Source organism: Athene cunicularia (genome assembly GCF_003259725.1).
Source record: "Athene cunicularia isolate RWA chromosome 7 unlocalized genomic scaffold, athCun1 chr7_part1, whole genome shotgun sequence".
NCBI classification, from domain to species: domain Eukaryota; kingdom Metazoa; phylum Chordata; class Aves; order Strigiformes; family Strigidae; genus Athene; species Athene cunicularia.
In genome coordinates, this window is record NW_020799107.1 from 7014056 (window position 1) to 7036261 (window position 22206).

General features: G+C 40.5%; 1 protein-coding gene across 1 annotated transcript in view; it reads left to right on the plus strand.

Moving 5' to 3' along the window:
• The window catches only part of CPS1 (carbamoyl-phosphate synthase 1), a 96356-nt gene extending 74363 nt beyond the window's left edge, over positions 1 to 21993 (plus strand). Inside the window, exons 29-38 of the mRNA XM_026852190.1 lie at positions 2806 to 2883; positions 3789 to 3896; positions 5112 to 5201; positions 6610 to 6780; positions 9405 to 9479; positions 12418 to 12516; positions 17842 to 17901; positions 18858 to 18970; positions 19518 to 19647; positions 20899 to 21993. Of these exons, the coding sequence (XP_026707991.1) occupies positions 2806 to 2883; positions 3789 to 3896; positions 5112 to 5201; positions 6610 to 6780; positions 9405 to 9479; positions 12418 to 12516; positions 17842 to 17901; positions 18858 to 18970; positions 19518 to 19647; positions 20899 to 20997 (1023 nt within the window). The 3' untranslated portion in view covers positions 20998 to 21993. The remainder of the gene's footprint in view (positions 1 to 2805; positions 2884 to 3788; positions 3897 to 5111; positions 5202 to 6609; positions 6781 to 9404; positions 9480 to 12417; positions 12517 to 17841; positions 17902 to 18857; positions 18971 to 19517; positions 19648 to 20898) is intronic.
• The last annotated feature ends 213 nt before the right edge of the window (positions 21994 to 22206 follow it).

Consider the following 22206-nt stretch of genomic DNA (forward strand, 5'->3'; position numbering starts at 1 on the left):
AAATGTTTTTCAAAAGTTAGTTTGGGGATTTTTAAAGTGTCTTTTTCTGGCAAAGGAAAGGATTTGGTTTAGTACGTTGAAATTTGGAAAGAAAAATCTGAGCAATTTCCCAAAGACATGAATGCTTCAGAACATAGTAAACAATTCAAAGCCCGCATTTCTTCTATACCTTCTATCAGTGTTATTGTACAAGGGATGTTTGGAGAGATGAGAATATGGAGGAGGAGAAAGTTAAATGATCAAGGTTGAGTGAAGGACATACAGTAGTCAAAGTCTGACTGTTCGACAGTCTCTGAGTTTGGCCTCGCCTTTTGGCCTGTTTTCTTCTGAGGGTTTTTTCCCTTTGTTTTTGAATGGTGACTGTTCAGAACAGTACTGTAGCACCATCAACACTACTGTTACAGGAATCTTGGAGTTAAAAATAACTAAGTCAAACAGGAATTCTGGAAACACAACTGGCTATAGAAGCCAGACATATTACTGCTTACTCAGGGTATTTCTTACATGGTTAATTCTTAAACAAGAGAAAAAAACATGTGGTTTTTAAGCATATAATGCAAATGATGGAAGTTTAGTGTTTCAGCATGAAAAGATGGAACAGAAGGGGGAGATACCTTGAAAGCAGTCATATTCTGAAGGATAGGTTAGTGTGGAGGCAAGCAGGCTACTTATTACCATCTTTGAAAAACTTTAAAGGGATTTTTGAAAGCAGGAGAGTACCACTGTTACTTCCATAAAAAGGAACTATACAACCAATTCTCAAAAGACAACAGAGTCAACCTGTGGTAGAAACCAGATTCTTAGAAGTGCTCAGCCTCCCAAAATACCTAGCTTCTCTCTGTACTTCATCTTAAGTACTCTGCTTTGTGTTTCCCCACATGCTCACAGAAGCAGACCAGGCAGCAGACTTAAGTTGTGTTCGATGGGATGGATCACTTCCTTGTGCTGTGGGATGGCAAGAGGTATCCTCTAGGAGGCTGAAAGCCCAGGAAAGTGACCCTTGGTCAGCTTAACTTGTCACAGCTTGACTGACTTGAACTGGGCAATGTTGTTCTTCATTGCTCAGAGGTCTCACACCCGGTACAGGAAGCCCTGCTGGGATTTGAAGTTGTAGAGCCTTGGCAATACATGATGTATTCCTAGAGGAAAGAGTGGATATTCTCATGGGATCCTTATGATGTCCAGTTCTGCTACACAAACAAGGCACTGATGCTTGCTGCAAACATGACCATGCATGCCATGAGTCTTCAGGTGCCCTGGCCCTGATCCTGCAGAGACTTACACTAGATTTACACCCTTTTTTGTTAGTGTAGTCAGACTGCTAAAGGAAGACTTCTTTCTTCATGCAGTATTTTATATTGAAAAAAGCTATAGTATAGTTGAAGCTAAAATAGCAAAAATCAAACTGAAACAAACATACTGTATTCTGTTTCTAAATTAATGAAGGTTTTTTTTAGTCTAGTCAAGGCTTTGTGGCCTGTGAGTGGTTCCACAGAAACTACCAATACTAGTTGTGAGCATACAACTGAACATGAGCACCTTTGTAGGATACAGGCTTCTTTTTTCTGGTTATGAAGCCTTGCCTAGTTCTGCTCTATCCAACAGAGCATCTCCAGATAAAGTACGTAACCAGTATTGTTCTGTTGTTTTAGCTACTTTGCTGTTATGGTGTTGTGTCATTATGGCATTTATGTTGTCAATAATGTTCAAAACTTCTTGTGTGAGTTGAGACAGATTGGGGTAAACAAGGTTGTATGCACATATAAAATCTTCTGGTGAAAAACTGCAACAAGACAGAAAGTTACAGGACACAAGCCACTAAATTTATGAAACAGTGTAGGCTGCGGCATTGTCCTTGCCTGTGAATTTACCCTTGCACTGATAAATGTAATGAATTGTGTCTTGTAACTTTTGGAGTTGCTTTATATTTTTTCAAGAGGAGCCTTTTGAGCATGCACAGACTGTCATTTATTCCATTTTATTCTCTAATAAATAACAGGCAGTTAATAGTGGATGGGACAGGTAAAATGTTGAGACATAAAGCTGGCCAGGAAGAATGCGGATTAGGTTTTTAACTTCTGTTGGAGCAGGTGGCTGGAAGGAGAAAGCATTAGAGGAGAGTGGGAAGTGTGTGCTAACATCCCAGAGATAGGCAGGAAGAAGAGGAGGAAGACAATGTATACCAGGGAACATATTGAGAGTCAAGGACAGTTTGTTCCTGGCCAGATATAATTAGTGTCAACTTCTCCCTGGGAGATTCAGGAAACCAGGCAGAGAAATGAGAAAGGAATGGATCAGTTACTTAAAATATGGGGCTTTTTAAAATAGCAAACAGTCACTATACAAAGTCATTACATATGCCAAGAATCAATTACTTTGTGAAGCAGTACATCCAGTGAGGTGGCTGGGAGCCTCAGAGGAGGGAAGAACTGAAGATCTTGGAGGTAAGGACTGTCTTTGGGAGACAGGATCAGAGGTCACTGGATCCATGCATGTGTCCCACTATCTTCTTTTTGTCATGATCTCACTTAAAAGCTCTTTGTGGTTTTTCCCCAAATTTCCCTGTCATGGTGATGTTATGGAGGACTCAAATTACTGCTTCAGTGGCTTTGGGGAAATCATGCCAAGTTTCCTCCCATTATTGCTTTGCAAAGTTCACTTATCCATGGAAATAAGGATATTAATAGATTGGTCTTGTGGGATTCTGATTCCAAAGGTTCTCCAGTGATGAACAGTGGAGTGCTTGGATGGTCCCGAAATACTCTCAAATAAAAACTTTCTTCTTTTATCTTGTCTTGATGACAGGATCACCCTGTGGTAATCACTAAATTTATTGAAGATGCCCGTGAGGTGGAAATGGATGCTGTAGCCAAGACAGGAAGAGTAAGAACTTTGCTTTTCTTTGATAGTAAAAAATAGTACTTTTTCAGGATTGGAGGTTTGCAAAAAATGTGTTTTGCATGATTACCTATACAGCCATGGTTTGTGCTGAGAAGAGTGGAGAAACAAGAAAAGATTAATTCAGCTTGGGTTCAAAAACATTGTGCTTGAAAAACTCAACCTACCTTATTATATACATCTAAATAGTTATTTTTTTTAAGCATTTTTACTGGATTTGCAAATCACTGCCTTCACAAATTACTTCCATCAGAACTGTATCTGCATGTGTTATGATATTACCACAGTTTTATTATTACAACCTTGCATGTCATTGCTGATCAAAGACAGTTATCACAAAAAAAAAAAAAAACCACAACAAACCAACAAAACAAACTAAACTTCTCATTTAACAGAAATATTCTGGTTTCAGTTTTCATTTTTAACCAGCAGGCAAGATCACTTTTTCAGTATCTAGGTAGTGTGCCTTGATGAAATTCATTCACTTTAAATCCTTAGATCTGAATTTCCTCTGCTTGCTTTTCCCCATGATTAAAACACCTCAAAAGAAGTGGGGGGTGGGGGGGAGTACAAATTATGTTAGTCCAAACTTGTTTCTGTTGGGGAATGACAACTTTTTTGTGTTTATGGCAAGGAGGACTTAGCTGTTTTAAAGTCTAATTAGCTTTTAACTTCTGAGTCAACATGCGTTAGAGAGATGAAGGATGCCTTAGGATCTCCAGACTGTGGTAGGTTTTATCCTGTTCACAGTTTGCTCAACCATGGTATGAAAGACATTAACATGATCCCCTTGTTCATATGCCTTGTGTTTTCTTCAGGCTTATTCTCCCCCAAATCCCCAAAATCACAGAGGCTGAGGTGGCTGACTGCTCTCTTGTTACTGTATGCAGGTTATTTCACATGCTATTTCAGAGCATGTGGAGGATGCAGGTGTTCACTCTGGAGATGCCACCCTTGTGTTACCCACACAGACTATTAGCCAGGGAGCCCTGGAGAAGGTAGGTCTTGCACTAGCACTGAAAAGCGAAAATAAAGTAAGAGTTTGAATCCACTTTTTCTCTCTTTGCTTGTGAGAACTCAATTACCAATGGAGAAATCAAATCACCAATTTATTTTTTTTTAAAGGCCAGTGGGATATGTGCAAGTATAGGATGTCCGTGCATCCCTGTGATTGGCTATGCTGTACATAGGATCATTTGAACTGTATCCCATTAATATAAGCAGTAGATATACACACTTTCAGACCCATTGAATTTTTTTTCCATTGGTTTAGAACCAGCTTCCATAGCAGTAAAGGATTGTCTAATTCATATATATGCCATGGTTCACTTTCCACTTCCTTTTCCCACAATCCTTAAATGATTAAATCAGGCATATGACTTTCTAGTTGCCTGCTTTTCCAGAAAGGATATCAGGATGAATGAATCTCACCTAATCTTGGCTTTTTCCCCTTTCAAGAATAAATCTAGTGATACAGAGTTAGTTGTCAGAATGTATTTTCTAACTGAAATGTCCTATCCCCTGTGATGTCATCCTGTTAAGGGTTTGTTTGGAAGCTAGAAAGAGCTGTTAATGCAATGGTCTGTGTGCCAACTCTGTTTACAAGGATGTCCAAGGCCTTGTTTCTGAATACAGTCATCTCCTGAAGCAAAGCTATTGAAACACTTGTACTGAAACGGCACATGATTCTGTGACAAACCTAGAAAATAGGTTCATAGTGTTTTCTCCCAGTTTGGTCCAGAGTGTATCTGCTGAGACACCTCCCAGTGATCTATAATGGGACAGGCATGTTGGTGAAATACTTTTAGGATTTTTGGAAAACTGAATAGTTAATGTTAAAAGGCAAAGCATCCTTATTCATTATTTCACCAAGAATGGTATAAAGGCTTAGGTGTGCGGTGTAGGAATTACTACAGACAGGGCAGGCTTTTATTCTCTTTCCACTGCTTTTACACACACACAGAGCTGATTTTTACTTCTGCCCTCAAGTGATGCTTTGGGCTCTAGGTTACCAGGCAAATTAAGCATGTTTGCTTCTGAAGGATAATGCTATTGCCAAAATGAAGGTGCAGAGATAAAATGTGCTAGGCCAGAAAGATACACCACTTAAAGGAATCCACATGTGAGGTGATTTATTGCCATGATGCTGTCTGTGGGATTTATTTATTTATTATATATAAACACATTTTAACCTTATTTATTTATTATTATAGGTAAAAGCTGCTACAAAAAAGATTGCAAATGCCTTTGCCATCTCTGGTCCATTCAATATTCAGTTCTTGGTGCGAGGCAACGATGTGCTGGTAAGTACTCTTGTGGCTGTTGGAGGAAGTCGGGCTTTGCTGTGGGTAGTTAGGCGCATGGTTCCTGCGGTCCCTGCCATGGAAACTCTGTGGCAGTAAGCAACTGTGGGTTTCTAACCTGCCTGGTCTGACGACATGTGGCTCACCTTTGCCACACCTAGTCATGCAGCTCTCCCTGTCTGTGTGGGACAGGGCATCTTCCCCTGCCTTCACCTTGAGGGTGAAGTGAGTCTGGTTGCATTGTCTGTCAGCACTAGCATTGTTTTGCTGTGGGCTGCTGTCCTTCCCAAAATTATCAGTTCTGAATATGATGGAGAGCACTGGGACCTGCCCCTCATCCAATGAACTGAATATTATTGCTTTCAGATCTCTGATACTTTCTCTCATCTTTAGCTATTTTGGTCATTAAAATAAGCCTTCCAAGGCATTGGAAAGAAAGCAAAACAATTTAAGTGTTTAAGTCATTAAGATGGTTATCTAAATGGCATGGTCCTAGTAGCTATCAGTAACAGAAGTACAGCAGATGTCTGACCCTTTATGGGTAACAGTTGGCTTTTTGTTGCTAATGGAAGGTGGCCAGAGGAATGTGAGCAGAGTATGACAGGAAGCGGTGAATGGAAAGAAAACTTGATGTGATGCATTATTGGTGAAAGATCCTGTTTGAGCTATTAGTTGAGAAAAATGTACTTACCATTCTTCACCTTTCTTCTGTTTCACACATAGTTATTGAGAAACTCCACAGAGGGACAGAATGGTTTTTTTTCCTTCCTTGCTTTCCCTCAGCTGTGCTTGCCTTTTCTCTGGATAAAGACCTCTTTTCCGTTCTGTCTTAACTGACCTATTCTTGCCCCTCTTCACTCCCTCTCTTTTTTACAGCAATTCTGCTTTTGCTAATGAACTCCATGGTGTGCTTCTCAGCGGGATGCAGAACTTCTTTTTGTTTTTCTTGCTTGCGTCACTGAATGACTTCTTCATGTAGATGAGGAAAGTCAGTAAGGATAGCCCAGTCATTCATGAAGTCTCATTACCACAGAAAAAGAACAAGGTGGGCTTCTAAAAGTTGTACCTAATGCCTGTACATGTTTCCAGGCCTCTTGCACATTAATTTAGGGTGTAGTATAACATATTTTCCCAAGTGAAGTCTGGATTACTCTCAGTTCTAATTTTCAGACAATAGACGTGAAACTCAGTTGCAGAACATCAGGTTCCTTGTATCTCAAGCTGGCCTCTACCCATCCCTCATGGCTGTTTGTAAGATTGAACACAATTTTTGTGTGTCTTGTCTGGCAATCTGAAGAGTATCTCTGCCAAGAGGAGTAAGGACTGATTTCTAGAAATATGAATCAATCTATCTCTTCACAGCACAGTGCCTGACCCTGATATTTTTCCTTTTAATCCCTCCCATCAGGTGATAGAGTGCAACTTGCGGGCTTCACGCTCCTTCCCTTTTGTATCAAAGACTCTGGGTGTGGACTTCATCGATGTGGCCACAAAAGTGATGACTGGAAAAGAGGTTAATGAGTCATTCCTCCCCACACTGGAACATCCCATTATTCCATCCAGCTATGTTGGGATTAAGGTATGGTTTCCAAAAGAACACCAAAAAAACCCACAACAGAGCCAGCACCTAGCACATTAATAGACAATTAGCACTTCAATGCCCAGAGAGAACAATTTACTTATTGACCAAAGGCCAAATTGACGTTTGTAGTTTCTGTCAAGATAAACTATGTTGGGAATTTTAGAGAAAAATAAAGGAAAATTATCTAGTGATTATTAACAAAATCAATCTTCCTTTATTTCTTAACTTCTAACCTACTCTGAATCATGTTTATGAACTGCATAATAAATATGCACTTGCAGAATTGAACACTGAAATTCAGGCTGTTTTATAATACTGTCTATGTGTGGACATGTATAAATTTGTGTTTTGAGTGACCCCTCTGATTTTACCTTCAGGATTTGGGATGTGGACTACTGAGTGCATGGAATCCCCTGAATATGGGGGTGAAATTCTTGCATCCTTTGATTTCAGTGGGGCAAAGATTTTACTTTTCATAATTACTTTTTATAGCACCCAAGAAACCAAAGTGTACTGTAGATATTTTTGAATGCTTAGTGGAAGAAGAAAAATTAATTGAAGTTCCTAATCATAAAAATTAGAACAAGAGTGCAGAAAATACAATGGATGATGAGAATTGTTTACACAGAAACTTTCAAGCTTTAATAGCTTCCATATCAAGTGAAAAATGAGGAAATGGAAAACACCTAACATCTTTCTACTAATAAAATGTTCAGATCTATTAAAATGCAAGCCAAATTTGTGGCCCAAACCAGCTCATGTTATTGGCAAACCAGTCAGTCTAGAAGTAGCTTTACGTGTTTTTTTGATGCCACATATAGGCATTATCTGAAATTGTAATCTGAGATTTTTTTGTTGTTGTTGTTGGCCTTATTTATTTTTACAAATTTCTATTATTTAGACTTGGGGCTTCAGCACTGTTGTTAGCTAAACTGTCAAGAGTTTTGTCTCTCCTGGGAATGCTGGCTACAGAGAGAAAACCCAACTATATTCATGACAACTTCACTACAAAGTCTTTTATACTGCTTGTGTTCTGTGTGGATTTGTCAAATATAATAACCTGCTAATACCTTTGGAAGTGCTAAACTTTAAAAAATATTCCAGTTAAACCTGTTTCTCATTATTCATGCATCATATTTTCTGTCCTCTTATGTTTTTATTGCTAGGAATATTTGCATGGAAATGGGATTTTGGTTCTCCAGCAGTTCTTAAATGCTCTGAAAAAAGAATATGAAACTCTTCTTCTTTCTCAACATAGGTGCTCTTTTATGGATTTGGAGTCCCACTGTTTTAACTTTGGTGACTGAAATATTGTCTTGCCATGTTTGCTTGCAGAGTGATGCAAGTATCATGGCCTGACCAACATTAAATCCTGGATAGAGCATGACTGACTAAGTTTTAAATAGGATTTTTTTGCAGTACCAGAATCTGCTCCTGCTGATGCATTTTCATGTTCATGGCAGACAAAAGTTAGGGAGCTGGTAGAAGGCTTTGTTGCTTGTTACCTTTCAAGACAGTATGCACATTAGAAATAATCCACCTTGACTGCCATATCTCAGCTTGAGACTGTAGAGTTGTCCACTGTAAAAATGTTCTCTTTACTTATAGAAGAAGCAAAACTGATCTAAAAGTCATGAAGACACATGACATTTTTTGAGAAACCTTTTGCAATGAATTTCTGCTGTCATTTAGTTGGTCATTGTTAGGTACCATGAAACAGCAGCTGTCTTGTCTGCAGTGTCACTCTCAGAGACTTACAGGAAGAGAATTAAGTTTTTGGATTTAGGAATAGATCCTTTTTTTTAAGCAGCAAGGATGCTGCCTTTATGTAATTGCTATTAGTAATTTAAGATGTAGAGAAGCCATATCGAAAATTATTTCTTAGCAGAAAATTTGTTCCATGTTTGTCACATGTGGTCATTGGCTCAATCTTTAACAAAGAGTTTCTTTCTCTCCTTTTTTTTTTTTTTTTTTTTTTTTTAAGGTCAAAATAGAAAGAGAACTCAAAGACCACAGAGACCTAATTCTTCAGATAGTGATAATGCTCAGGGGGTTTAATATTTTCGTACTAAAGATTAAAAAAAAATTACAGGTGTGTATTTTTGGGGAGGGAGAGGGAAAATATGAAAATAATTTGCAAAGTTACTTGTGGTTTATGCCAAAAGAGTGCATTCTTGTGGAATGATTTGATTTCTAAGAATGAAAAATTTCTGTTGGAGAACAGTTTTCTCAGAAAAACTGTCTTCACAGAGTATCTCTCCTTGTTTCATGAATTAGATGCTTCACAGACTTTCTGTTTTGAAATATGTCCTGCAAATGATCATGCTAGCAGACTACTACAGATTAGAAATCTACCATCAGAATTTCAGCAGGACTGCAAGAGTTAAAAGGATGATTTACTGGTGAAATACATGGGGTTTTGTTCCAGTCTGTCATCAAGACGCTAGGGGAACTCATTTGCCAAGTACTCCTTTGCTTATAAGTCTTGACCAGTGTTTTTTTGGATTAATTCATGTATGTTTCTTACTGTCACCTCCAAGTATAGCTGGATGTGTGGGGGTTTTTTAATGATCCATTAAATTTTCATTCTCTTTCTTTCTCCCCGCTCTTTCATTCGCCAGGCTCCAATGTTTTCTTGGTCCCGACTGAGAGATGCTGACCCTGTTCTCCGATGTGAAATGGCCTCTACGGGGGAGGTATCTTTTAGATTTGCTATTTTTTTTTTGAAGCCATGTTGCCTTTAAACATTATGAATCTTTGTAAGTGATCTTATTACTGCTTGAATCATGATGGCATCTGTATCTTCTTCAGAAAATTGAAAACATCTTTCTTAGCTGTGAAAACACATTGTCCTGGAAAACCCAGTTTATTCAGCCACTGGATGTCCCTCTTTACCTGCATGTCAGCTCCCTCAGTTGGACCTGGTTGGTGTGACAGCCTGAAATGAGTTTATCTGAGAGCTGTCGGGTTCTGGGAGGTTCTTGGTGTGTCAGTCCGTTTTATGAATCACCTGCTTCGAGCCAGACAAATGTTTACAGATATCAACCCCCCCCATTGACACATGCCAGAATAGCAATATTGAGACTCTAGGTCATGAGTGTTTGGTTTTGGAACATGCTAGTTACTTAAAAGCAACAAATATGTGTGGTGATATTTTTGTTGTTGCCTGGTAACCATCAAGGCATGTCCCAAGGTGCAAAAGGCAAGAAAAAGTGAATAAATGTGATGTCTGCAGTAATGACTGTTGGTAGGATGAGAGGGAGTCTGGGCTACTTTGCCCACTCTTTCTACAGGAGGGCTGTGAGGTGCTTCTACAATGTGTCTCTGGTGTACACATGGCACACTATAAAGGCACAAAGCTGTTTCTCTTCCTGTGTAGGCTCAGCAGTGATGGAAGCCCTCACCTCTCAAGGGGTACAGGTTTCCATCTACATCGTTTGGAAAGATACTAACTCATCTAGAACAAAGAGGTTTGTTTATGAGTTATTGCTGAGCTGGCAAGAGCTGCTGTAGATATACACAAGCTATCTTTAAATTCGCTTGCTCTGTTACTTCTAGAAAAGTTGTGGTATCAAGAAACTTATTCTGATCTAGAAAGCCCACTTGGGAAGAGATTAAATACTGAGGCAATTAGATTAGGCTTAACTCAGTTCTACCATTGCTAGGCAGGTGGCAGACTGTGTGCTGCTCCATCTGGTATGACATTGGGTATGTCTACATGAGAAGTTTTCATTAGGAAAGACTTAACATTTTAGTATGAAAAAGCACTATACGCAAATACAAGGTAAGAACAGCCTTAGATCTCCTACATGTCTCTAGTATTACTTTTATTTTTGCTTTTTATAATGTGTGGAAAATCAGTATTGCAGAAGATTTCCTTTCAGTGTAATTAATGGGCAGAAAAAAGCCAAGTGAATTCTGTGACTTCCTTATTTTCAGAAGAAAATTGACTACACAGACACCATCACCCCCCCCCCAAAAAAAAAAAAAAAAAAATGGAGTTACAGATTACCTTGGTCATAAAGGAGGGATTATTAACTTTTATGAGTTGGAAAGATCCATATTCACAAATGCCATAAAATGTGACAGTTATGAAAGTCTTTCTTACGAGTGAAGTAAGGATAATAACTTGCTTTGGGTAAAATGCTCAATTATTCCTCAAAGACATTTTTCAGACACACAGCTTGATTTGGGCTTGAATTTGTCACATCTATCTGGCATAGATATATACTGCTGGAAGTTGTGGTTCCCAGAACAGCAGAAGACAGTGCTCAGGATCCCTTTGAGTACTGTGGCTGATTTGACCACACCATAATGATAAACCTCTCCTGGCAGGCTGGAAACCCCTGATCCAAGCCTACAGGGCAGGGGGCTGCCCACCACCCTAGAAAGTCCAGAATATAAGTTACCCTTCAGCCAGATACACTGTAGAACAGACTGAACGCTCAAGGAGGAGTTTTTAGAGAAAGGCTGAGATGCTATTTGTCAAGAATTTTTTTATCCCTTCCCTTGCGGGATTTTTGTTTGTTTGGTTGTTCTTTTTTTACTTCAGAGGATCTGGCAAATGATCATTTGTTCTTCTTACATGAAATACTGGTTTCTGCTCACCATGGTAACGGTGAGACCATGAATGTGAGGGCTCACTGTGTGATGGGAAGGACCTTAAGAGGAAAATGGGAGAGCAATTCTCAATCAGCTCCTTTATCCCATCTGTATATGTGTGTAGATTTGTTATTTCAAAGAGGAAAATCTGTGACAGTTTCTGCTTCTCACTGTTTTTCCACAAATGTGGAGTTGGCCAGAAAAAAATGAAGGTTAGTTGTTTTTTTTTTTTTTTCTTTTTTAACTTTCACAAAAGCTCATGCATTCCTCTTTTTGTCATCAGAATTCCAATTTTGGTATGAAACACGGTTTAGTTCTTTCAGAAGATCATTACTGTATAACAATCTGTCAGCAACAGCTCCACAGGCAGTTCTGAATGATGGAGAACTGCTAAATGATTTTTATAGTTTTCTTTATCAATCTTTTGTTTATATAAAATAAATTATTATGAATTGGCATGATTGTTTTGTTGTTTCCCTAAGTACATACTAACATTTTACTTAAATTTTGTACATCTGTGGACTTTTAATGGAAAAGCATCTTTATATACCATGGTTTATCTTCACAAGAAATACCAAAAGTACACAACAGCACAAGTGCTGTCTTACCCCAGTTTGCAGCATACACACAGAGAAACATGCCTGCATGCAGAACACTCACTGGTATTTAAACATTATATAATGTTAAACGATTTGCAGTGCACTTGCAAACACTGGAGCAGAAGCTGCATACAGCATTCCCATAACTCAGCAGAATCAATTGTTGTTACTCCTCGGTGTGCTGTTTGTAACTAAAGCCTTGCTTATTCCTTCATTATTGCTTCATTAAAATTATGAGATTTTTCTGCAATGATTTTCTGATTTATTTTTCCCTGCCCCTGCCCACAGGCTCCATGCAAAAGCATCCTGATTCTGTGTGAAGAAGTCAAAATAGCCTATTTAAAAATTTAATTCCTGTTTCTTTTTAAAGCAATGGGTTTGGGTTGGTTTTGGTTTTGTCCCCTCATACCATCTTCTTTGTGCCTTTTCCCAGGTCGCATGCTTTGGGGATGATGTGTACTCCGCCTTCCAGAAGGCTATGATTGCCACAGGGTTTATGTTTCCTAAGGAAGGAATTTTGATTGGAATCCAGGTGAGTCCTAAAAATCACAGCTGAGAAATGACCAACACAGAGGAACTCAGTAACTGTTTCCTTGCTTTTATTCATGCATCTTTATGGCTTAAATGTGTTTCTCTGCAGTCCATGTTGAAGTGCAGTAAGACAGTAAGAAACAAACACCATGGAGAGGTGTTTACTGGATTCCTTGGGGCTGGCCTGTTTTTTTTACCTCTGGCTCCTATTAGTTTCTACTGGGAGTTGCAGAAGTTTGCTAGGGGCACACCCCCAGGATTTGCTGCAAGCAGAGGCCTGGGATCACAGAGTTAGAAGCCACCTTCCTGCAGGGAACAAAGCCCATAGACGATCAGTTCAGAGAAACATCCCAACAAGAACTCAGAGCCCACTCCCATATGGGAGCCCTGGGAATGCCATTGGGGCTGATACATAAACTCTCATCATCTGTACATTGCCTCTTGCCCTTTTGAAGCCAGTTCCCTTCCACCTTCACAAAACAGTGAGACAGTTTCTGCAGTGTTGGACCTGCTAAGCTTTCCCCATAGATGCATGTATTTCATCCCAGGCAGAGCTGTAGTGTCGTGTGACTGTAGAAAACATGAAGCTGTTAGGGTATTGTGGGGCTAGTTACTGGTGTAACGCTGTCAGGTGATGAGACCTCCACCAGGTATGGCACTGTCATGTTCCTCTCCTCACTGGAGTCATGATAGGGATATACTTGAGTGTGTGTGGGGGGGAAAGGGGTTAGGGGACAACAGTCTTCACACTGCAGCCTGCTTTCCTGGCTGCCTAGAGGCATGGCTGCCATTATTCCTTTCCCTGTTTGATGATGGTGCATGGCCAATATTGTTCCCTACCATGCAGCTCCTATCAGTTAGGAGTAAGTAGCTCAGGAAGGAAAAGCCAATGCTATGTTTGTGTAGGCATGTTTTTTGTTTCTGTATCTTGCCAGAGCTCTCTCCTCTTAGGGACTGCCTCTCAGGCACATATTCTGAAGGCCCTCTGATTCCACACCACACTAGAGCTTGGACCTTAGGGTTTCACCTCTTGCTGTCAGCATCCTTCAAAGTTGCTATATGTGACAGAAAGTTTAAATGTTGTGATGGAAATGTCCTCCAGTACAGTGGCTTCTGCAAACAGCCTTTACATGAGGGAGTTCCTGATGGGTTTGCCCTAGGAACATCCCTGCACCATTCACAGTTCTGTATCAGTAAGGAGGATGTGCATTTCAGGGTGAAAAGGTAGCTAGGCAGAAAAGCAAAAAGTATTGGTTCTTTATCATAGTGTAGTTACCAGCTGCAGGAGGTGCTGGTCAGATACACTTGTAAACTTTGAGATGTGTGTATGTTCCTCAAAAAAATTCAGACATTTCCATTGCAACTAGAACATTCTTGGGCCCCATAAAGACAACTGATTGCCTCCTGACATTTCCCGATTGTGCTTGTAATAAGCTTATGCCCTACATGATTGCATAAAGCCAATAAAACAACAAAAAAAAATAGAATAGATTAATTTTCCTGTCAGACAACCGAGGTGTGAAAAATGCGTTGGGCTGTCTGTGGCAGCAGAGGATGTGAAGGAAGTGTGGGAAATGTGGCCAGAAAAGAACATGACTTCTGCTAACACAGATTTCTGCTTAGTCCTTAAATATACACATATATACACATCTATGGATTGAAGCTGTTGCTCAAAGTTACCTTAAATTAGCAGAAAAGTCTTTGCTTGCTACCTAGATAAAGTTCAAGATGAAACTCTGGGTAGTTGGTACTGTATCTCTACTGTATATCTAATCACTGTAGATTTTAAAACAGCATTTAAAAAAGGGGAAAAGAAAAGTCAGGAGAAGAAAAAAGGAGAGAGCCCCATGTTTTATATTTAAGCCTATTTTCCTGATAGCAGCTAAAAGGGAACAGGCAGCAAAGAATAATTTTATCTATAGAAAGCATTTATGTAGGTTCTATGTCAGTATCTGTTAAACTGAGCCAAATGTTCTTTGTACAAAGTCTTAAGGAAAAGAAGAAGGGGGGAGAAAAAAGATAAAACAACCCCAAAAGCTCAACCTCCCAAACCTTTTTGAAGTAGAAAGATTCTGTCCTTCTAAATGAGTGGTTTACAGTTCATTTTCTTGCAAAAGAAACTTGAAAACAACAGATCAATCGCTTAAAGTCTCTCTTCATCTCAGCATATTTATTACATAATTAAACTCCAAAACAAGAAGTGTAAAGTTAATGTTGAGAACCATGTACTGCTCCCTCACTGCACTGGAGTTTGTCACCTACCTACTTTTCAATGGTATGTTTTGAAACAGAGAGGAATTAAGCCTTGTAAGAAGGGAATGTTGAAATGCTGACCTAGATCTGACATGTAGACTATTGAGTGGTCTTCCCTGAGTATTACAGGCTGGAGCAAAGGGAAGCCCCTCGCTGCAGAAACAAGGGACACAAGGAATGAGGTTATAAGGCAGGCTGTGAACACCAGCAGCATTGTTCTCATTTTAATCACAAACATGAGATCATCTACCTCAAACTGGCAATGTTGTCAGTGTATCCTCAGCGGGGAAATACAGACTCAGAAGGACAGATACCAGGTCACCCTTCTCCACGATAGCTTAATGTTTAAATGTCACTGCTGTGAGGGGGTGATGGGGTGGATGTCCCTCCCCAGGCAGGGGCCCCTGGGTTTCAAACCGCAGGATGGTTTCTACCAGCTGTTCTGGTGCACTTTGGCTGATTGTTGTCAGGAGCACATATGCCATCCCTTTTGGTTGTGGTCTGAAGAAGGTGCTATGTTTCATCTGCAGTGGATAGTGAACTCAAAACATAACCTGCTTTCGGAGGCTTCGTGACGAGTGGCTTGCTCTGATTTTTAGACTGGACTTCTAGCTCTTGCAGAGAGAGAAATAAAAGCCAAATGGTCTTGAATTCTGTTTCCCCCAAATGTATCTAGGCTCAACATATTTAGGTTATTCAGTATACTGCACCTTTATGCCATTGCTATTCATTAAGTTGAGATGAGAGAAGGCTGCCTTCTTGAAGGTGAAGATCAAATAGATGTGGTTAACAATAGCAGAGTGGGAGATCTTTGTTTCTTTGCAAATGTTTCACTCTGGGATATTTTGCAAGTCAGGAGTCACATGGCTGTGCTGTGATCTGCAGTCCAAACAGATCCCAGTAAGCCCAGGTAGTGAACCCAGCCTTGCTGAGGGGCTTCCATGTTGGTTGGAGTTCCCGTGGTAATCTTACTAGGGCCATGCAGGAATGTTGCTAACAAAGGAACCACCCTCAAGGTCAAACAGGCGAGCAGTCCTTGACATTTGCAGGACAGGACAAGGCAGGTTGGGCAGCCAGCCGGGACTGCAAGCCCACTGGATTGTTCTTCCGTTGTGAGCACTCTGATATTGCACAGGTCAAGGTTCCCCAGGATTTTAAAGGACTGATGCTCTCCCAGGGGAAATGGAGTATGGCTTTCTTGTTAGACAAATGAATCTCTGCCAGTCTGCAAGCTGGTAATCTGACCTCTTTTCTTTTCACAATTCGGAGAAATCTATGATGCTGAAACCCTGAGTCTGCCATTAAATAATTTATATTTTATGCAAGAGGAGTTGAAAAGCTCATTTTATTTTCTTTCCTGATTGGGCTATTCAGTGATATCTCTGGGATGGAGTGCATCTGTCTTACATCTGTGCTGGTGACCACGAGATGCGGAAAGCATTGATGGAGTATTTTATTTTTAAATACCAGCACTCCAAGTCTGTTGTTTCAAGGTAACCTTCTGCCTTTGTGCCTTATGTACTAGAATTTTTGCATGCTCCACAGTGGATTTGGATACAGAATTCAAGATTATCATGGGAGATGAGCTGGCTTCGTTTTGAACTGGATCTTAGTGAGAACTGATGTAGCTGTATTGCCGTAACCGAGGATGTAGCCCTTTACAAATAGCAAGGCATGCTGGCAAACATGAGGGAGAGGTTATAAGAAATAGAATTTTTCCGATAAAGGAAAAAGAATACAATTCTCCTACAATAAATATCTTCCACTAAATAAATCTGCTTGTACTTTTCACCTTTAGTAACTAATGGTTTCTTACACAGGTTCTTTCAGCCAGCTTGTAAATCTGAAGCTGCTCCGATGCAAGCTGACAGCTGTAATTTCTTTTCATGGAGAGGCTGTTTTATGTGTCACAAGTGTTCAGTACATGTTTGATAGAAGTTTATAATACTGTTGTGAAAGCCAACCCCCCTGACCAGAAGGCAGAACCATTCTCTGACTGGGAAGCTGCCAACCCTGTCACATTGTATATTTATGTTTTCCAGTTAGTGTACAGAATGAGATGGCTTTCAGAATGAGGTTCTCTCCAGAGCGCTCAAATAAACCCTGTTGACTCCTTTTCTTCATAGGAAATCGTTCACCCTTCAGAATATTGCTCTCTCACCCTTAAAGGTTAAGCTATCAGTAGCTCCAGCAGGGACAAGGGAGCTTGCAATAATCTTACTTGCAAATGGCCAGACCAGGATAAGGTTAAAAGCAAGGTTTGGCCTGCCTTGGCAGTGAGAAAGGCATGTGTTGCATCTGATCTTTGCATTGCTGTATCTTCAACATCCTGAAGAAAGTTATGCTGGGATCGAATTTTCACTCACCTGCTGCTCTAAAACGGGTTGCTCACATGTAGATACCTACAGGAAGTCATCTTGTCTTCACTACTTCTAAACTATGCTGGATCTGGGTATGCATTATGAGAGAGTCTTTCAAAGTTGCCCTAAATACCTGGGCAATTCAGATCCTCATGGGATATAGGGTGTCTCAGTCTCCTGAGTGGTTCTGTGTTTTCCATTTCCACGTGCCCATGGGAGTTAGAAATTAACTCATGCATACACAGGCTCTTCTTCATGTGAATTTGCAAACACAGCCTCCAAAGGCAGCCCAAAGCCTGTCCATATATGTTGTCCACCAGAAGAGAAGGCCAAATGTTTGAGCAATGATTGAAAAGACTTATAATTAAGAACAGAGGACACTCTAGTTGGTGTATTTGAAAAGAGAAATGCCCGTGTATTTAAGCAGTCGTAAATCTTCAGTAGTTGCCGTTGAAATTAGTATGGCAATACTTGCTCTAGTGTTGTAACAAAATATATCTTAGTTGTGAGTGATTTGGGGTTCAGGATGCAGACAGTTTTCTTGGAATGGCACTGTTCATGCACATCAAGACATTTTGCACACATACACACACACTCAGTCCAGAAAAGTGTATTTGCCTACTGACACAGCCTGAAGGAGCTTCATGTTGCCCAACAATCACTGTTTCTAAATCCCAGCTTTCATATTGTATCTAATAAATTTCCTCTTTCAGAAGTCCTTCCGCTCCAGATTCCTCAGCATAGCAGAACTACTACATGAGGGAGGTTTTAAGGTAGGTGGTTTCAGTTATTTAAAGGCAGAGAGTTTTCAAAATCTGGAACCTACTTAGCCTGCTACAGGAATGGAGAATATTGGAGTTTGTTTGGAGACAGAGAAAAAGGGACATTTTTGAACTACAACAGGGATTTTTAGCCAAGTGTTCCGTAAAGTCAGCAGGTATCACCCAACTAAAAGTTTTCATTATTTTTAATTGAACATAGGGGACTGTCATGAGGGCAGGAACAACCCTGGCTCTGCTATCAGCCTGCAGCCAGGATGTCACATTATAAACTTCTCTAAGTTTCCAAGAAACAATAATGCCAACAGGATGCCATGTATGACAGAAGGGGAAGAAGGGGAAACCTTTTGTATGGAGAAGATCTTTGCAGTGCTTCATCTTCAGTGATATTCACAAGCTGCAGACATGAAATCTGTGGTGTTTACACCCCTCTTGAAACTCTTCTGCGGCACATTGCATCGATATCCCTACTGAAAAGTAACTAATAACACAGCCACAGAAGATTGGTGAGAGCTTCTTAGTATTAGGTATTTAAGTACTATTTTCCTCAGTGGCATTAGTGTAACTACTGGATTTACAGTTCTGCCTTTCAAAACGTAATGCTAGGGGAAAAAAAAAAAAAAAAAAGACAAAATTTGTCAGTGATTGAACTTAAGCACTATTGAAATTCAGAGGGATTTCGGTGTTATTAAGGCATTTAACTGCTTCTGCATGTGTTCCTACCATTCATTGACTATCATCCATCAGCAAATCACAGATAACAGAAAGTTGGGAAAGTCATGCTTTTCTCTCTGTGTCTGCCTGTGTGGAGAGACACCCTTTTGATGAAAAATGCCCTCCAAAATCAGCTCTGACAACCAGGCTGTGTGTTGGGTCAGACCCACATGAGTTAAATGCAAAGTTTCAGTATTATGAAGCACACAGTAAGTAACCTTTTTTTCTTTTAACAGCTTTATGCCACAGAAGCAACCTCGGACTGGCTCAATGCAAATGGTATCCCAGCAAATCCTGTGGCATGGCCATTGCAGGAAGGCCAGACTCCGAGCCTCCCTCCAGTCAGGAGGTAAGAATAATACTCACCTTGTCAGATTTGTCTTAACACCCAGGACAACAAATACACAGGGCAAATTGCTGGCCCTGTTGTGATCAATGATAGTGATTTAGGGACTTTGGGTTCAATAAAAAAATGTTGTTTTATCTGATTCTGACTGGATTTGCCACAGCAGGGAGGTTTCAGATTAATTAGTGAACATCTCACTGAACAGTCCTGTTTAATATGGCTTGGATGTATTGCTTCATGCATGCTTTCCATGCAACAATATGTGGGATCTGAATATTTAGTCTTTAATGACAGTCAGTTATGCCTTTGAGTTGTGCTAAACTGTATGAAGGCTGAATATTGCTTTGCATCACTGAGTAGAACATAAATAAAGCCCAAATTCCTGAGTCACAGCTTAGTACCTTAGCCCCTCAACCCTACTTTCTTGGGATGTAAGACTAAACTCAAATGAAAATTTTCACTGTTGTTTACTTACATGCCTGTGCTATTCATCATGGATTTTCATTAAGCAAGACACACTGTGATATTGTCTTGTGCCTTGTCTCTTCAGGCTGGTAAGGGATGGGAAAATAGATCTGGTGATTAACCTACCTAACAGCAACACCAAGTTTGTCCATGATAATTATGTGATCCGGAGGATGGCTATTGACAGCGGGATTGCTCTGCTCACTAATTTCCAGGTACTTCCCATGTTGTTCTTTCTCCTCTTAGTCATAAGAGCCTTCAGAGTTTCCAAGCACTTGTGACCTTAGATTCCAGTGTGTTTGGACCCTTGTTATCTCTGACAAATAATAATGTGCCTGAAAATCATGGCAACACAATTGTTTGATTTTTTTTTTTTGCTAGTATACAAAATAATATTGCTCAAAGTAAAACAAAAACAAAAGAATAAAATCTTAAGTCCTGTACTGCAGCTGAAGTTGTTACTGTATCATCTTCACTTCAGAGCAAACTTCTTGCACAGGATTGCCTGTAACATGTTTAAATTATGCATGGAAATATTTTTTTAGTGGGATGTTTTTCCAGTTCGGTCCTTAAACCTTACAGCAGGATGTAGCTGGGGTTTCCTGAATGATCCTTGGGACAATCTAGTTCCAAAGTGCCATCCAAGTGGAATTGCTGCCTGTCCTGTTGTAGTCCCCAATTGCCAGTCATTATGTGTTTGTAGCTCCTGGCAAACCCCTTTCACATACTGATAGGGGAAGAGAGGTTTGGTAATGCAAAGTGGGACTCCTGCTGCCAGCAGTACCTTGACTTCCTTTGCAAGTGGCTTCAACTGTCGCAAAAGAGCCTCATCTGGCTCTCATTAAGCACAGTGGCCAAATTCCTGTTGATTTCAGTGGGCACTGACATGGAACCCAGTGACTTGAACTGGTGTCCAGCTGTGCAAAATCTTCTGCTGTAATTAGAGTGAGTGGAGAGCAGAGAGAATGCCAAGCTGTAAGTTCACAGGATAATGCCAAACATGATTAGCAGGAATGGGAAATTGAAGACCTATCCTTTTCCTACTAGCGAAACACACACTGACAACCAGAACGGGGGTCTCCGTCCAAAATTACCACATCTGCTTGATGCATTTCATTGAAACCTGTTGATTGCAGAGTTTTAATCTCTGAGTTTGAGAGAGGAAAACAACCCTGTGTGCTCTTAAAGGCCTGGGCTGTAGAAGGAAACAACAGCTCAAATGGGACAGAGCTGTCTTGCCAAAGAAGCCCAGCACCTCTGCGTCTCTCCAGCTGGACTCCAGAGGGCTGGAGCCAACACCCCTGCACAGTCACCTTGAAGTTGGCATTGATTTGGATAGATTCAAGGACTGGACCTGCATAGGGTAGTTTCAGGGTGTGAGTGTAGAAGTGTGGAGCCTGCTCTATTACTCAGCCTTCTGCAGAAGGCTTTGCAACGCTCAGTCCTCCTCTGCTTTATATTGACAGGTGACAAAGCTTTTTGCTGAAGCTGTCAAATACTCTGGGAAATTGGACTCCAGGAGTCTCTTCCACTACAGACAGTTTGACAATGGAAATACTGCATAGAAGAACTATCTCCAACCTGCAATCTTACTGCTTCTGGCTCCACAAAAGAGAGGGGATCTCAGATCATCCACCTAACCATCTTTCCATTGTAGTTTATAGCATCTGCACTGATTGTTTTTCTAACTCACACTAATTCCAAGCCAATACTTTTGATGGGTCATTGGAAAGCCACCCTCTCCCCAGCCTCTCCACCATCTTCTCCCCATTTCCACACAGGATCAAATATTAGTTACTAGATGGGTAGATCCAGACACCACCACAGCAGAGGAGATGAAAGGAGATAAAGTGATCCTATGTGGGGGTTGTTCCTTTTTGTAACCAAGCCTGCTCCTCCTTAGAAATGCCCACCTTGGGTCCATACTCCCAGCTAGTCTCATGCTGGACTGCTAGAGCCTGGCCCTAAACTCCCATAGAAAGACATGTAGCTTTCTCTTTCCATTGCGATTATTGAGGATTTTACAACTTCATGTAACAATTAAACATCCTCCTGCTTGATCTGCCCAATGATACCATGGATGCCTGCCATGGTGATGAATATGATAGGAGATTTTAATGACAGATGAACGTGAATTCCCCATGATTTCCTGCAACAGCTGACAGCATGGTGCAGCTACTTTTTGTTTGTTTTTTAGCCTTAGTCAAGAATCATCTTCTTCAGCCTGTCGATTTGATGGGAGAGGAAGGGTGTATGTGTGTGTCTTTGAACTCCTTCCAACTTCTGCTCAGTCCTTCAAGCTATTATTATTGTTATTTTTTAAATTCTGGTTCAACATTCTGAATTCAGGTGGCTGTCCCTGTATCGTAAAGGTTCCCTCTCAGCCTTGTGTCTGGCTTCAAAAGTGGAGAACCCCCCAAAGATTTCTGTGTGTTGCTGTCCAGCATTTTGTGCCATGATTGTGGGCATTAAAATTGAATCCTTTCAGAACAAGTTAAAAGTGTTGCAGTGCTTTACCCCTCCCAATTAAGTGACCCCTTCACTTTCACTCCAGCCTTCTCTGCTGCTTTTTTAGCTCTGGCAACACCTGCAAATGCTGTCCATGGAGCAGACACACACTGTGCCACATGGTGCATGTTATCACTCGCCGTTTGCCTTCAGGCTTGCTGAGGGCCTTCAGCAGCTCTGCGGCCAGCATATAGTGCCTGCCTCTAAACACTTACCAGCTAAGGAACATGTGTTTCTCTTTTTTTACCCCGTGTTGCAGGATGTAC